This window comes from Tetrapisispora phaffii, chromosome 14, assembly GCF_000236905.1.
Source record: "Tetrapisispora phaffii CBS 4417 chromosome 14, complete genome".
In the NCBI taxonomy this organism is placed as follows: domain Eukaryota; kingdom Fungi; phylum Ascomycota; class Saccharomycetes; order Saccharomycetales; family Saccharomycetaceae; genus Tetrapisispora; species Tetrapisispora phaffii.
Genome location: NC_016533.1, coordinates 6,786 through 22,553, shown reverse-complemented (window position 1 = coordinate 22,553; position 15,768 = coordinate 6,786). Strand labels below are relative to the sequence as shown.

At 35.0% G+C, this 15,768-nt stretch overlaps 5 protein-coding genes across 5 annotated transcripts; 3 read left to right on the top strand and 2 right to left on the bottom strand.

Moving 5' to 3' along the window:
• Positions 1-147: 147 nt before the first annotated feature.
• Positions 148-1,830, bottom strand: TPHA0N00170 (calreticulin family protein; the record flags this gene model as incomplete). Its single annotated transcript, XM_003688184.1, has 1 exon — positions 148-1,830. The coding sequence occupies one exon, from the start codon at positions 1,828-1,830 to the stop codon at positions 148-150; it is 1,683 nt and encodes a 560-aa protein (XP_003688232.1).
• Positions 1,831-2,223: 393 nt separating this feature from the next.
• TPHA0N00160 (uncharacterized protein) lies at positions 2,224-3,609 on the bottom strand (the record flags this gene model as incomplete). The annotated part of the gene is made up of 1 exon (XM_003688183.1): positions 2,224-3,609. One exon carries the CDS (start codon positions 3,607-3,609, stop codon positions 2,224-2,226), a length of 1,386 nt encoding a protein of 461 aa, XP_003688231.1.
• A 307-nt stretch (positions 3,610-3,916) lies between these two features.
• TPHA0N00150 (uncharacterized protein) lies at positions 3,917-4,432 on the top strand (the record flags this gene model as incomplete). Its single annotated transcript, XM_003688182.1, has 1 exon — positions 3,917-4,432. The coding sequence occupies one exon, from the start codon at positions 3,917-3,919 to the stop codon at positions 4,430-4,432; it is 516 nt and encodes a 171-aa protein (XP_003688230.1).
• A 2,925-nt stretch (positions 4,433-7,357) lies between these two features.
• On the top strand, positions 7,358-8,347 carry TPHA0N00140 (uncharacterized protein; the record flags this gene model as incomplete). Its single annotated transcript, XM_003688181.1, has 1 exon — positions 7,358-8,347. One exon carries the CDS (start codon positions 7,358-7,360, stop codon positions 8,345-8,347), a length of 990 nt encoding a protein of 329 aa, XP_003688229.1.
• Positions 8,348-12,155: 3,808 nt separating this feature from the next.
• Positions 12,156-15,740, top strand: TPHA0N00130 (uncharacterized protein; the record flags this gene model as incomplete). Its single annotated transcript, XM_003688180.1, has 1 exon — positions 12,156-15,740. The coding sequence occupies one exon, from the start codon at positions 12,156-12,158 to the stop codon at positions 15,738-15,740; it is 3,585 nt and encodes a 1,194-aa protein (XP_003688228.1).
• Positions 15,741-15,768: the final 28 nt, after the last annotated feature.

Below are 15,768 nucleotides of genomic sequence, written 5' to 3'. Positions count from 1 at the left end.
GATAAATAATTAGTTTCTTATTACATAGATTAAAATGATGATACTCATATTTTTTGGAATCTTTGGTGAAATTAAAAGAAAAGAAAAAAACATTATCCCTTTCGACATAAGTATTTATAAAATTCCTATTCAATGTAATTTTCGAGTTCATTTTTTTCTTATTTTTAGTGGGTTCTCTTTTATAGCTATATTTTCCTTTTCATTTATTATCTCTGTGTTATCTTCCTGTTCCTCGATGGATTCAGTTGTTTTATTGAGCAATTGAGAAAATAATGCCATTAAAATGATAACAAAAATAGTTGACGCTATATGCATAAAGTTGATTTCTCCATTTTCAATCCTACTGAAAATATAATCAAAAAATATATCAAATAAATTATCAGGTGAAGATTCACTTTCATAATTGTCGTTTGGATCGAGAGGTTGTCTCGATTTGTCTAATATTTTCTGATTCATTAACATAAACTCTTTTGATTCTAATTTGCTTTTGGGTAGAAACGTAGAATTTCCTATCTGTTCAGCTTCTGAAATAGATTCACCAATATATACATTGTCAAACATCATGTTAGTAGACCCACTGAAAAATTCAAAGACAATTGTACCTATCTCTTCTTCAAATATGCTAGGAGTAAGATCTTCATAATACCAAGGGTTTTCAACCAGTTTTGGGATCCATTCTCCCATATAATTTTCATTTTCAATCATTGGTTGATTCCATTTACCTTTATAATTCTTGTTTTTGACCATTTTAGGTTTCCATTCACCGCATCCAGATTTGGTATAACATGATGGATTTTTTATAGTCGGAGCAACCCATTCCCCATCAACTTCTTCATTCCACCAACTTGGTTCTGATCTGTTTGGATCCGATATGTACTCTGAAATAGATTCGTCCCACTCTTCAGGTTTTTGTGCATCTGGTTCAATGATTTTGTATGGTGCTTCTTCATCCCAATCCTCTGGTTTTACTGCTGAGGGATCGGGAATTAGAATTCTATCATCCCAATCTTCCGGTTTTTCTGATTCATAATCATAAATAAATTTGGGACTACCAAAACCTGGTGAAAACAGTTCTTCATCGTTCAGATTTCCTGCAGTGTATACTTTACCATCAATTCTTACTTCGAATAATTGATTTGTACTATCAAGAATTAGTGTATATAAATGTGTTTTGAATTCGTTGTCCAATTTAGAAATTGGAGGATATTTCAACTGTCTTAATTCGTATTCTTCTGTGAATGGATTCTTTCTATTTAATCCAAATCTAAGTCCGTTAAAGTTTGGAATACACTTATCAGGTCCAAATATTATTTGATTATGCTTTTGTTGTATATTTCCTAAGTTGTAATTTAAAAGGTCTTCTTTCATCATTTTAGGGAATAATTTTATGAATGCACCACCACATTTTAATTCATCTTGTAATTTAACCTCATACTGTATAACTAAAGTATTAGAACCATCTAATTTGATTGGTTTATCTAATCTATGACCGATCATTGCATATTCGCCTTTATCCTTCAATGTCAAAGACGTATCATTTATAAAACCAGGTAGTTTCTTGGCACTAGCTAGAGTCCATCTGCTTGGAAAATTTTGTTTATTGTTCTTTTTATTGGTATAGTTTGAACTGATCCAACTTTCACCAAATATCTTGTGTGTTCCATCATATCCTTCGAATGGCTCCCAAAAGGAACTATTCCTTAACTGAAATTCATTTGATGGAAGCTCTGGGTGCTCAAATAAAAATTTGGATCTTTCTGCATTAGTGTAATCTGCAAAAAATAGGAGAAATACTTTAAAGTAACACACTAATGAGTAGAAGATGTTCATTCCTTCATAGATACTTTCAAGTTTCCTGTATGTTTAATGATATGGGATATATTGGTAATCTTAGGTTCCAAGGATCGTTGCCACACGATTTTAAATCATAAGTTTAACTTTATTTGTTTGAAAGTTTTGATTTTGATCTAAATTTTTGAATATAGGTATCTGAATTATACAAAATATCAAAAGAATTCGTTTATGTTACGTTCAATATGAGAATGCTTAATTTTATATTTATTATTAGCAAATTATACTATACATATAATTTAACATTAATGTTCTATATACTTGGTTTAATTACATTAAAGAATTATGTTTTATGATTGTTTAGTTCGTTAAGAGTGCGAATTTTTCGTAAACGATATGATTTGATTAAGTTTTGTGATCATTTTACAAAATTTAAAAGACATCACCTTGGTCAAACATGGCATCAGCAACTTTAATGAAAGAAGCCAAGTTAGCACCTTTGACTAAAGATGGTAATGTGGAGGTGTTACTCTCTTTGCTGTAAGTTTCAGCAGCTTCGATACAGTCGTTGAAACAGTTAATCATACGCTTCTTTAACTCTTTGTCGACGGTTTCTCTAGTCCATGATACTCTTTGAGAGTTTTGAGCCATTTCTAAACCAGAGACTAAGACACCACCTAAGTTGGAAGCTTTACCACCAACGTACCAAACAGCAGATGGGACGGAAGAGGCAGTGGAACGAGCAGTTTCGAAGACTCTAATAGCTTCTGGGGTAGAACCCATATTAGAACCTTCAGCGACAAACTTTACACCAGCAGCAACTAAAGCCTTAGCTTCATCACCAGAAATTTCGTTTTGGGTAGCACAAGGTAAGGCGATGTCTACCTTGCCAGCGTGAACCCATGGACGAGCGCCATCGATGTATTTAATTTTATCTTCGGTGAAAACAGAATATTCAGCAACAATTTGTTGTAAGGACTTGAAGTTAATCTTGGCTTCAGCAATTGCAGTGACCTGATCCGCAGTGATACCTGTTTCAGAGAAGATAGCACCTTTAGAGTCTGATAAAGATACAACAATACCGCCTAATTCGATGACCTTCAAAGCAGCATATTGAGCAACGTTACCACTACCAGAGATGGCAACACGCTTACCAGCAAACGATTCTTTACCCTTTGTGGCGTAGTCGATCATTGCTTGAGTGTAGTAGACTAGACCGTAACCGGTGGCTTCTGGTCTGATTAAAGACCCACCCCAGTTCAAACCTTTACCGGTTAAGACACCTTCCCATGAGTTTCTGTAACTTCTGTAGGCGCCGAATAAGTAACCGATTTCACGACCACCGACACCAATATCACCTGCTGGAACATCTGTGTCTTGGCCGATATGTCTCGATAATTCCCTCATGAAAGAGTTACAGATTCTTCTGATTTCGTTGTCAGATCTTCCCTTCAAATCGACGGCAAGACCACCTTTAGCACCACCCATATCTAACCCTGTTAAAGCATTTTTGAAGATCTGTTCAAAACCTAAAAACTTCAAAATAGATAAGTTGACAGAAGGGTGGAAACGCAAACCACCTTTGTAAGGCCCCTTAGCTGAATTGTATTGCACTCTGAAACCCGGAGCGACTTCTTGTTCACCTTTATCATTCTCCCAAGTGACTCTGAATTGAATAACTCTCTCTGGGACGCTGACCACAGGTAACACTTTCTTGTACTTCGGTTGTTTTTCGAACAGAGTAGAATCAGTTAAAGATGAAACAATTTCATCATAAGCTTGTTGGAATTCTGGTTCAATTGGTTGTGAAGAAGACATTTTTTTGGTAATTGCTGAGTTGATTACGTAGTGCCCAGGTATACGACTAGGAGTTGACTTTTTGTAATCTTGTTTTTACATAAAGGAGAGAAGAGAGAGCAAGAAGTGACAAACATCGGAGTCTCCTTGAAGATAAAAAGAGACTGGTGCTAACAGAAAGAAAAATTAGACATCGATTGATGTAGATATGTTTATGCCTTATATACGATTGCAAAGAACCAACATGTTCTTTTCCATCGAGGTCTTATCAGTATCAAATTATATTCCAGATAAGAAACTTGCATTCGAGCAGTGAAAAGAAAAGAAGATGCAGACACTATCTGAGAGCATGTCCTTTGCCTATGAACGTCCATGGAAACCTTTGTTCCATCGTGATAAGTCGAAGTTTCAGCAAAAGACCGTGTCTTATATATTCGTTATTCACTCACTGTCGGTTGTGTTAACACTACGTCATTTATTGCACAGCCCTTGCAGAGATAGCAAAGTCAGCTCAGGAAGACTGTTTCAGCGAACGACGGCAACGTCTCGAGGCGGTCCGTTCTCTGCTCAGGACGCGGGACCAATGAGATCGCGGTATTTCGTAGTGTGCCCTCTGCAGTGTTATCTCGTTTCTTTTTATCCTGCGTGGCACCGTTGTCGGCGTCGTCGCGCACGAAGCGCAGCGGCAGCCGGTGCGCCGGTGGTTGGTTACCCGGGCTGTGTGCTCGCGCGCATTCCACAGCTGGCTGGCAAGCGGCATCGCGCGGCACCCACGGGGGGATCGTGCAATGTGCTGGTGGAATTAGCCAGTGTCACGTGGTGCTGGTTTAGTCCTCCGGCTTAATCTTGGCTGCGGAAGCGGCGATGGGCGTGGAGACGGAAGGAGAATCGCAGTAGGCAAGTGGATGGTGTCCTAAAAAGGCAATCATAAGCGAGGTCAGTGTTGGACGGCTGGTATGCCGGGTGGTTGGATCTGTAACGGAATGGAAGGATCGTCGTGCGCGCTTCTCTCACTGCATGCCAGCTATCACGTGACTGTTACCGTGATCTCAAGCTGGTGTCGTCGGCCTCTCTACAGGACTTGCTAGGCGACGCAGAAGCGAACTGTACATATCGTGACGTACTTTTACGCGTCACGTGACTCGTGTGGTTTTTTTATTGTTTACTGTAGGGGTGACAACATTGATCCCTCACAGTTTGTCATCTTCCCGTTAAACACTGTATTTGGGTGTCTAAATGTAAATTTGAACGTCAGTGATGCAATTTGAACTGAAACACGAAACTGGTACTGTATCTTACGTGGCTGGAAGATGGGAATCTTTCACGATCGTGCCAGAAATCATAAGTATACATACCAAGAGTTTTCCAACGATGTAAGAGAATTCGACCTGTCTTTATCAACTTGTATAATTAGTATATTACATACATTATTTATATATAGAGACCCTCACGGAGAATTATAACATACTGCGGACTCTTAAAATATGAATACTCAACTAAAAGCTAATAATCAACACGTATACTTTGCTATGTACTCGCTTTTTGTCTAAGTGCATCAGTTATTCATTTACGCCTGGTTCGCTGAGTATCAGATTCGAAATGGTATATTTTATCGAAGGTCAGTCATTTATGATATTATTTTGTGTAGACATAAAAATAACAGAAACTAGTATTTTCTTATTTTTTGGTCCACTCTTACTCAAGTGTCGCCGATGCACAACCTTGCCATATTTGATATCCAACCTTTTTTGCATCAATGCAACTTTCCCCTGTTATTTCTATGTCCAAGCAAAATTGAATAGTCTATAATAATGAAAATATCCAGTGGTGGTGAACATTTACATGCATGCTGCTACTCAAATTTGTAAATAAATTCACGATACAGCCTGAGGAAAGAATATGTTCATTTAATTTGTGGCTAAGCTCAGTTTGGAAAAAAGAATGGTCTTCAAGCACTGCAATAGTCCATGCTTGATTACTTAAAATTATGGATTTACATATCATGTGGTGAACATTAGATTTTACTTGATTATTCATTCTTAAGAGTCAGTATTATATTATGATTCCCCGTGGGGATCTATTTAAAACAAATAATATATAAAATATACTACTTATACAAGTTGATTAAGACAGCTGATTTATTTTACATGGTCGGAAAAACCCTGGTATTTATACCAATGATTTCTGTCACGGTTACGAAACCATTCCATCTTCGCAAGACATGTTAAATATATTGAGTGATCTTCTGTTCCAATTTGGATTGTGACGTTTGCCTCGTCCACTTATATGAATGACAAACCATCACGACTGTGATATGTAATCTTTCCTAATTCAGGCATGTGTCATACTATTTGGCAGACTAAGTCAAGTTAGGCAAGATATAAACATTCTCATCGATTTTATATTCAACACAAATTGATTCAACTTTCAAGAAACTTCAGAACATACATGCCTCAAGAAGCATATAAAAGAAATGCTTACAAACGAATCGTCGCAAATTAATTTCCTATTTTCCTGGTCAAATCAGATATAACAATATATTAGTAATCATGTAAATGCTCTGAACTTATTCCAGCGTATAAAGTACTTCCTCTCATAATAGCTCTAATTTAATAACTAATTGTACCTGCATTCTACTGAGTTGTTTCCAAGATAGTTAAACTTCTTCTCCAACAGTTTATGATAGATTAAGCAATCCTTATTTTCTATTTGTCTCGCTAATGAGCAGACCTCTTTGTCTTTACAGTGGTGTCATTACAATAATACGCTTAAATATTGATTATTTATGCCAAAACGTATCTAATATAAAACTCGTTACAGCCATGGGAATATTCTTTTCGCTAATTATCTTTGTTCAGTAGAGGGCAGCTCTAAAGCTCTTTCATTTTTCGTCACATCAACGAGACTACTCTTTATTTGTGTTTCCCGCTTGCTTATCAGATGATTATTCACTATCAACTATTAGTCACATTTTTAGCCAATCGTAAGCCATCTCTGCTGCAATGGAATCGCAAATAATATTAAACAGTAAAGAATCATTGACCGAGCTTTAATTTGTTCTCAATCTTTCCATAAATGGTAGGGATGTTTCATATCTCAAAAAGCAACAAATAAACTAGTTTAACAGATTTGTTATTATTAAAAATTCAAATAGTATTTATGAGACTCACAGTCTTGCATAATAGAAAAATTCAACTTAGGTTCTGTGTTTGTTGTTGAGATATTGCAGGCAGAGACGAAAATTCTTATATTTTAGTGTTTAGCTGTTTGAGTTCAAACGTTTGTGTATAAAAACTGGAAAGTAGGATAATAGGTGACCACAGTTATTTAAGGCCCACTCTATTTATTTTTTTATTCATTTCGTACCTTTACATGACTCGTCTCGTTCTTAAATTCTATGTCTGTACGGGACTCAAACCACTACTGACATTCACTTTCATATCTTTTCCTTTGCTTTTATATTGTCAGTTTTACCTTAAGTTTTTATCATCTACCTATAATGAGATCCTAAAAATGACTGCCAGATTGCCATCTATCGATGCTTATTCAAACAGCATATGATTCCGTTGACCTTCTTTTGTATGTAACTCATCTTGAAATGAGATCTCTTAAATTTCGAATATGAAAATACGGGTAAAATATCCGATAGAGATTTATTTGAAAAAAATTAAAGGATTTAATGATAGTTAATGAAGAAAACCTTTTGCAATATTATTTTTATTGTAATCATGCAACTAACAAAGAGCCATGTATAATATAGAAAGCAATGATGAATGAGGATCAATATTTTTCATTGAGTAAGCATTTAATTCTGGTTCCTTGTCATTCAATTTGGGACCCAACTTACAGATCAAATGATAAAATTGGAAACTATGGTCAAGATGGTGGATCATGGGACCTTGCAGATTTCCAAAAAGAGGGCCACGATCATATCAGTTTTATAAAACATGCATTAAAAGCTGTCCAGACCTTGATTAAACATATTGTCAAAAACAATGATATTTTGGATGAATCATTAAGAAATTATCCCATATTAATATTTAGTGGTTCACAAACTTGTAAAACAACAAGAGATTCTGAAGCCCAAAGTTATTGCCGTGTGTTAAATACCATATTCTCCAACTATAAGTACGGTTCAATATCAGCTTTCAGAGGAGATAAGGAAATCGAATGTTTGATAAAAGATATAATTTCATCAGCTGCTGTTTTAGAAATGGATATTAGTGAAATAATGACAAAATCGTTTATTACTACTGAAGAATTTTCCTTAGATTCATTCCAAAACGTATTGTATTCTCTATATAGATTTAAAGAATACACTGATAACTACCCCAACAAGATAACTATTGTTGGGTTTGGATTCAAAAAAGAAAGGTTTCTGAATTATCATTTAAATGCTATTAATTTTGACCTTGAGGATGTCGAATACATATCATATGAGCCAAATCCACTTTACTTGAACTATTTGAAAAATCCCAATGACATCAAAGAAATAAATAACGATCCCATATGCATAGGATATTACAAATGTTTACAAAAATCTGAAGAAGATAATGCTCTAGCTTTATTTAAAAATGATTGGTATGGTATACGTGGTAAACTAGCTGAAAAAAAATTTTATCGCAACCATCACAAACGATTTCCCGGCTATAAGGCTTTAGAGTTAATTTCTTTTGATGGAGATATTTCCGATAGGGAGTTCTTTGACAGATTTATTAAAGGAAAAATGCCATGGTCAAAGCCATCAAAGTTAATTTAATTTGATGGTCCAAAACTATGAATTCCGTTGTACAATGAGTTTCGTATGTTCAACTACTTGGGTGGATGTAATGAAAATATATTAATTTTATGATGAACTTTGATTACCTTTTAGTTGCTTGTGAACTAACCGATGAAATTTTGCAAACTATCAACTTATTCCCCATAAGGAATTGTTACATAGTTGGTACAGTGATTTTTACCTTCGGAAGCAACAATAATGCATCTGGCATCTTTGATTGTATTTTAGCAATGAAAATAAAGCGAAAAAGAGAAAATGTCTTTTAAAAATAGGCTACAAAGTTTCTACCTTATTTTGCTTTAACTGCCAGCCAAATACTTATAAAACATCAATTTATCATCACTGCATAAAATCTAACATATTAAAACTATCTTTTATCTCTTTAGTAAATAAAGAGAGAATCAAATTGAAATATTTTATACATAGGATGTAAAATACGAATATTCTAATTTAATTGGATAAATGTTTTTCTTAATAAATCAATGATGCTATACTATGTATTCAATGGCAATGTGCAATACCTAGTTTGGACCATCTAAGCCAGATAAATTATTTGGATTTTTTGGGTCAGTATTTGCTGGCGATGATTAAATTTCAACTAATCGAGACATCAATCCTAATTTTTCGTTTGTTTACCTATAAATGCAAATTTCATAGAAACCCAGTAACAAAATGCAATTTTAAACAATAAATTAAAGAGTAAAAATGTATGCATTCTGTATCTTTAACATCCCGTGTCAACAATTAATAGTTGCAGTTAATGTCATACAATAACATTTTAGCTGCATTACAACTGCTATGCAATGTGATGGTAGGAACAGTTGTTTTATTTAGTGTAATTAGTCGTAGTATTTCGTTATTTAATAAATAATACAACAACTTTATTTCCGAAGGTTAGTTTTAAGGTATTTAATTCTGCTGTAGTCTAAAATATAGAAGTTATTTAATTCTTAAATTATTATTACCCATAATTCTGCACAATGATAAAAGTTGAGGCTTATATTCCAAACGCTTGATTCATTTTTATCTTTATTTATTTCTATTCCGTCGGACATTAATTATTTTTATTATCGTTTTCCTATATAATATAGATACAGCTAACATTATTATTGTGCTAATATTAACAATATTATAACAATTTATCAGGTTAGGAACCCCAAAACAAATAATATTGTGCTTACTTCCAAAAACAATATATGAAAAAAAATTATCCACCAGGACCGATATGTTTGGTGTATAAGAATTTTCTAAGACATATTAATTAAGTAAAGCTTATTATCATCAATATTTTGACTGGACTTAACTGTTCTCATAGAACGTAAAACGAGTTTCTTGCCCTTTTAAGAATCAGTATTGCACCATTGGTGACAGAGTAAAAATGAACTTAAAGCCGGAACTCTGTTTGGTAACCATTCCGAACACTATAATTAAAACCTTTTTACAAGATGGCGATAAGCCACCGAGATACCGTGGTAGATGTAACTAACTTATATAATCTTTGGATATCTACGGAAAGGAAAATTCAAAGTAGTGTAGAATAACGTGTTCAAAAGAAGTACTGTGCTTTTGTTGCCTCGAGTATAATCAATTACGTTAGTTAGCTATCCGATCCGATATCATTTAATTGTCAGAGTATTTCATTGCTAACAATTAGCATATGTCCATTTTGAACCTCAAAACGGATTACGGAGTGACGTCACGAATGAAAAAAAAGCAAAGAAATATTTGTGCTTCTGGACATGTATTTTCGAAAACGTATTAAAACAATTCCCATATTTTCTAAGTTCACAAAATGCAGCGTAACAAGTGCTGCTTCAGGTACGAAAGGTATTGTTAACCCGCTCAACAAGAAACCCATATTTATTAACCAAATTGACTTCCTGTATTAAGCGATTATGCCTCGCTTCCCTCTGATCCCTGCCCCGACCTCATTTATCACAAAGAAGGAAGCAGCCCAACAAGCATTACCAATAATAGTGAATACGTGTCAGTTACTAAATCGGGAGGGGAGACGGAGAGGGGGGACAATTCTACGATTTTATGTCGAGATCGCTACGTCTAAATGCGGTTGTAGGCTTAATCAGTCTATTTTTTAAATCTCAGGAATCTGTCGCTATTTTTTTCGAGCGGATGATTGAAAATAGACAACGTGGCAGTTTTAGATTTCTTTGTTGGAAAAGAGCATGATCTGAACTGACAAAGGAGCTAATCTCCGTCTTTTATTAAAGATCGTTCGATATTTTTAGCTAAATCGAACCCTCTCGTGATAGTTAATATTAACACTAATTAACATCCCCTAAGATCATGGTACAAACATCACGGAACCTCTTGCGCAGTCCAGTGTTCTCCAAGGACGACTAAAGCTAAAAAAAAAAAGAAAGAAAACACTAATTTAGAAAAAAATATCTCAAAAATTACTAAGAAATTCCGTGCGATTTAATAAGAATACGCATTTATGTCCTAAAGAAGAATCCGTCAGAAAACTGTCGAGAAGAAAAGTTACATAACAGGCTAGTCAATGTATTGGACAAACAAGCAATTTAGCTTAATCATCGTTCTTCTTTATATGTTTCCAGTGGAAAGCCGGGCGAGGAAAACCAATTCTCGTTTTATTTGCTTTCCTTTTTCTGTGGGAAATAATCGTCCGTTGTCAATTTATAATAATTTGGTGTTCTATACTGTCCGTAACGGGAAAACAAACAACACCGCCTTTAAAACAAAGAAGACATTCTTTGATTTTCTCGTGCGCGCTATTGTTAAGACGTTTATTTGTTTCTTGGGGGAAGTTCTCTTCTTAATTTCTTTTTTTTGCCTTTTTTTTTGCCTTTTTTTAGTGCTTAAAAAACATATACTAATTATTAGTATATACATAGCTGGGTTGTATATTTGCACTAGATAACATCATTTCGATAAATTAACTAATTTTATTAGGTGTCAACTAATATTGTTAAATTTTTAGCTAACGTTTAACAGGTATAGAATGCGAGAGGGAAAAGAAGCAGGGAGAAAAGGAAAATACTAGTAGTACTAGTATTATTAATAAATTTTAACGCGTTAATAGAATGGTTTGATGAGCTTATGGAATCACGTAGGCTCTCCTTATGCAAGCTTTTTGAATTACAGAAATGAGAAATTCACCATTAAGTTCAAAATACCTAATACAGATAGCGAACTGGGAATCAATATGGTATCATTCACAAATTTCCCAAAGGGAATTGGTAAATTTGCATCCGCAATATAATAAAAAGGAAATGAATTTAAAGATCGAAAAAGGGATTCGAGATATTTCATGTATATTATCAACAGAAAACGAATTAAGTATAACAACGCTTCTTAGTACATTATTACAATAAATAGTTTTTTAATTATAAACTCACCCCTCAATTTCCTAGCATTTGTAAATGATGTACCAGTTTGCAGGGGGAACTAATTCTAGGTAAGATATTTACTGATGCAGATATTAGTTTGAACAACAAAAATTGCTGACAGTCGAACTGTCACATTCTTTTGGATATACGTGTCTAAATTTCAGAAAATATGTCACTGGAAATCGTGCAGTTGCAGACTTTTCTTCTATCTCTCGTTAAAATTATCTTAAGTTTTATAGATTCTGTTTTCTGCAAAATTCCAAATATATAAAGGCAACAAGAAATGTGATATTAAAAAAAACATAGCCCCTCTTCAATAACTTTCAATGCAATTACTTATTTGTTATTTTAATTTATACAGTCGATTATTGAACAACCATCATTGAACTGAAGTGAGCGAATCATATACGTTTTAAACTATGACGCAAATAACTAAGTTCATAGGAAGATTATATCTTTTTTTGATAATTGTTTATAGCCGCTTTGCAAGCGCAAGCGCATCAACAGTATACAATTACTTAACTACCACCTATAATGATTATGCTGGTGAACTAACTGTTTCTACGTCGGTTACGACAGTAGGTAACCTTTTTGATAGAACCTCTATCACCTACTATTGGATTGTTACACCAAGTGTGGGTACCACTGTGTATTCTACTATTGGTGCAACAATTAACGAAATTACAACATCCATATATCTTTCTTCTACTACAACAGTTAACTGGGGTACTACAATAACATATTATGTCATTTACACACCTTTAGTTACTTCTTCTACAACGACTTCTTATACTACTAGCATTCCAGGTACCGAGAGGTCCACGACAGTTGAGGTTAATACTACGACAGGTGTCGATGGCATCGGAACTACTATAAGCACTTATATTGTTCAACTTCCCAGTAATTTATTTTACACCACAACATACGCTACTGACTTCAATAGGGTAGAACAGGAGACATACGATACTAGTTTAACAACTTATACAGGTGATGATGATGGGGAGCAAACTGTTCGAACCATATATTATGTTTCTGGTACTGTTCCTAATGTTTCTGCTACTTATATTCCTTGGATTAACACTTACACTGAATGGTTTGGCACCTCTTATTCTGTAGAGGGCGAAGGAACAACTGCTGTTACGTACACTATAATTTCTATTTATGTTCCTTCTGTCGGCACTGTTTCTACTGTCGAAGTTCAAGGAACTGTATATGGGACTGGTAAGACTACAATCACCTGGTCAACTTCAGGTGGCGTTACTGTCGGCACAGATTATGTTGCTACCTTTGACGTGACATACTATGTGCAGCTTCCATTTTATGACAAATATTCTACTCTAACCACAGTGAGTGGTACTGATACTGCTAGATACACTTATGACACCTCATTTGTGACTGCTGTTGGAGAAGATTTTTCTACTACTGTTACAACTGTTTATTATGTTGCTATTCCAGAAAATTTGGTCTATTTTACTACAACATCTCCTTGGTCATTAAATTATGATACCACACAAGTTTATACCACAACTACAATTGGTACTGATGGCCAATCAACGACTGGTACTGTGTACTTAGTATATACATACAGAAGAAGTGGTATTACAGTCACTTCTGTTTGGACAAATACCTACACTACTTATTACAGTACATCCACTTCATTTTCCACTGGATTTTTAGGTATTGGAACTTCAACTACTACTTATTATTATATATACATTCCATTCCACGGGTATACTACTACTACCACAAGCTTCAACACAATCGAGGGTGCCAGTTCAACTTATACATTTTCCACTTCTATTTATTCCACAACTGACGCCTTTGGGAATGTTACTACTACAACAATATATTTTGTCTATACTCCAAAACGTTCCTTAGTATATACCTCAACAACAAGGACTGCTATCTCAGATTCAAAGACACTTACTGTCGATACAAGCTTAAAAACAACCACTGATGCAGATGGTGCAGAAACAACAATCACTACTTACTATATTGCTATACCATCTAATTTCTACTTTACTACAACAACTCAAGAATGGAGTGGCTCTTATTCTCTAACATTTTCCCAGGGTTTAACAACGATCATCGACGGAGATGGATTTACGACAACTAAAACAATCTATTACGTCGAAACACCAAGGAAATCAGGTAAGTATAGTACTACCTATTGGACTGGTTCATACACTACAGTTTTTTCAACTAGTACTTCACGTTATTTTGGTTTCAGTGGTATTCTTTTAGGTTTCCATACTGTGACTAATTACTTTGTCTACACACCTATCCGTATTTTAGAATACACTTCTGATGTAAAGGCCTGGGAATCTTCTTTTACAAGTAGTTCTATAAGCTATACTACCGTTATAGGGGCAGACCGTGAGTCTACAACAGAAACTATTTACTTTTTATGGACACCTGTGCAAACTATTACAACGACTATATATTCACAAGGTACTTTTAGTGGTACAGCTATCTCAACAGTATCCACAAGAACAGTTTCTATTGGCTATGATGATTATTATTCGTATCAAGTAGTTTTTTACGTGGTTATTCCTTCAGATGGTAAATATAGCACAACTTTCACAAACTGGTTAAATACAAAGGTTTCAACTTACAGTAGCAGAACAACTACCTTTGTGGATATACATGGTTCAACAACAACTGAAACAATATATTACGTCTATACTCCGACTATTTCTCCAGTTATTAGCTATATTGGATGGACTGAAACGTATACAAGTACAATTTCTAGTACAACATACATTACCTTGGACTATCTTTTCGATTACTTAGCTTATTGGACTATGTCAGTTTATGTAGTACAAACACCAATTAGGCGATACACATCAACAGTTAACGACCAATGGGACGGCGGAGTTTCGACCACTTATTCAACTTACACATACACTACGACCAATTTTAATGGAGATGAAACTACAATAACAGTATATTATATTCATCATCCATACTATCAATCTACCAAAACGTCCTATTTGATTTGGGACTCCACATTTATTTCTACTGTGAATTCCGACACAACTACAGTTCGTGGCTCCGATGGTCTATACACTACTGAAACTATTTACGTTGTTGCTACATCATCTAATGTATTGTTAGAAACAGTTTTTACGAGTTGGCTTGGTTCCTATATTGATATCTACTCGACTACCGAAGTTCCTGTTGGTACATTAACAAAGTCTATTATTTATGTAAGGACTCCTTACGTAGCTCCAGAAATTATTTATGATGTTTGGGGTTTTGATTACAAAAGTACAGTCTTTACAGAAACTGTAACAAGTATTGGTTATTCTGAAACTTTCTTTGGGCAATGGACATATACTATCTATTATGTCAACACTCCGGAAAGACGAAGTACTAGTACAAGCATCACAGTTTGGAACAATAGTTTCGATTCTACATATTTTACTGTAACTACGACTACAACTGATAAAAATGGAGAAGAAACGACACTTGTTGTATATTATGTATTCACACAACATAGAGGCCTTACTTCAACAAGTTATCAATACTGGGATAGTCCAGAAACATCAGTTTTCGAAACTATTACAACTACAGTTACTAATGATGACGGCTATGAAATTACTGAAACCTTATATTTTGTTTACACCCCAATTAGAAACATAACATCGACAACTTATATTCACTGGACTGGAACAGAAGAATCTTACCTCTCTACATTGACAAGAACTACTACCAATGAAAATGGTGAAGAGTTTACTGAAACATTATATTTTGTTTACACAACAACAGAAAAAGGAGACAGTACTTCACAATATGCATCTGACAGTTCAATTGATTCACAAAACAATTCCTCCGAGGTCTCCCTAACCACCTCCACGTACACCTCGACCGACTCCGAAGGCAGCGTCACCACCGGAACCACCACCTACCCTGTGACATCCGAGGTCTCCCTAACCACCTCCACGTACACCTCGACCGACTCCGAAGGCAGCGTCACCACCGGCACCACCACCTACCTGTGACATCCGAGGTCTCCCTAACCACCTCCAC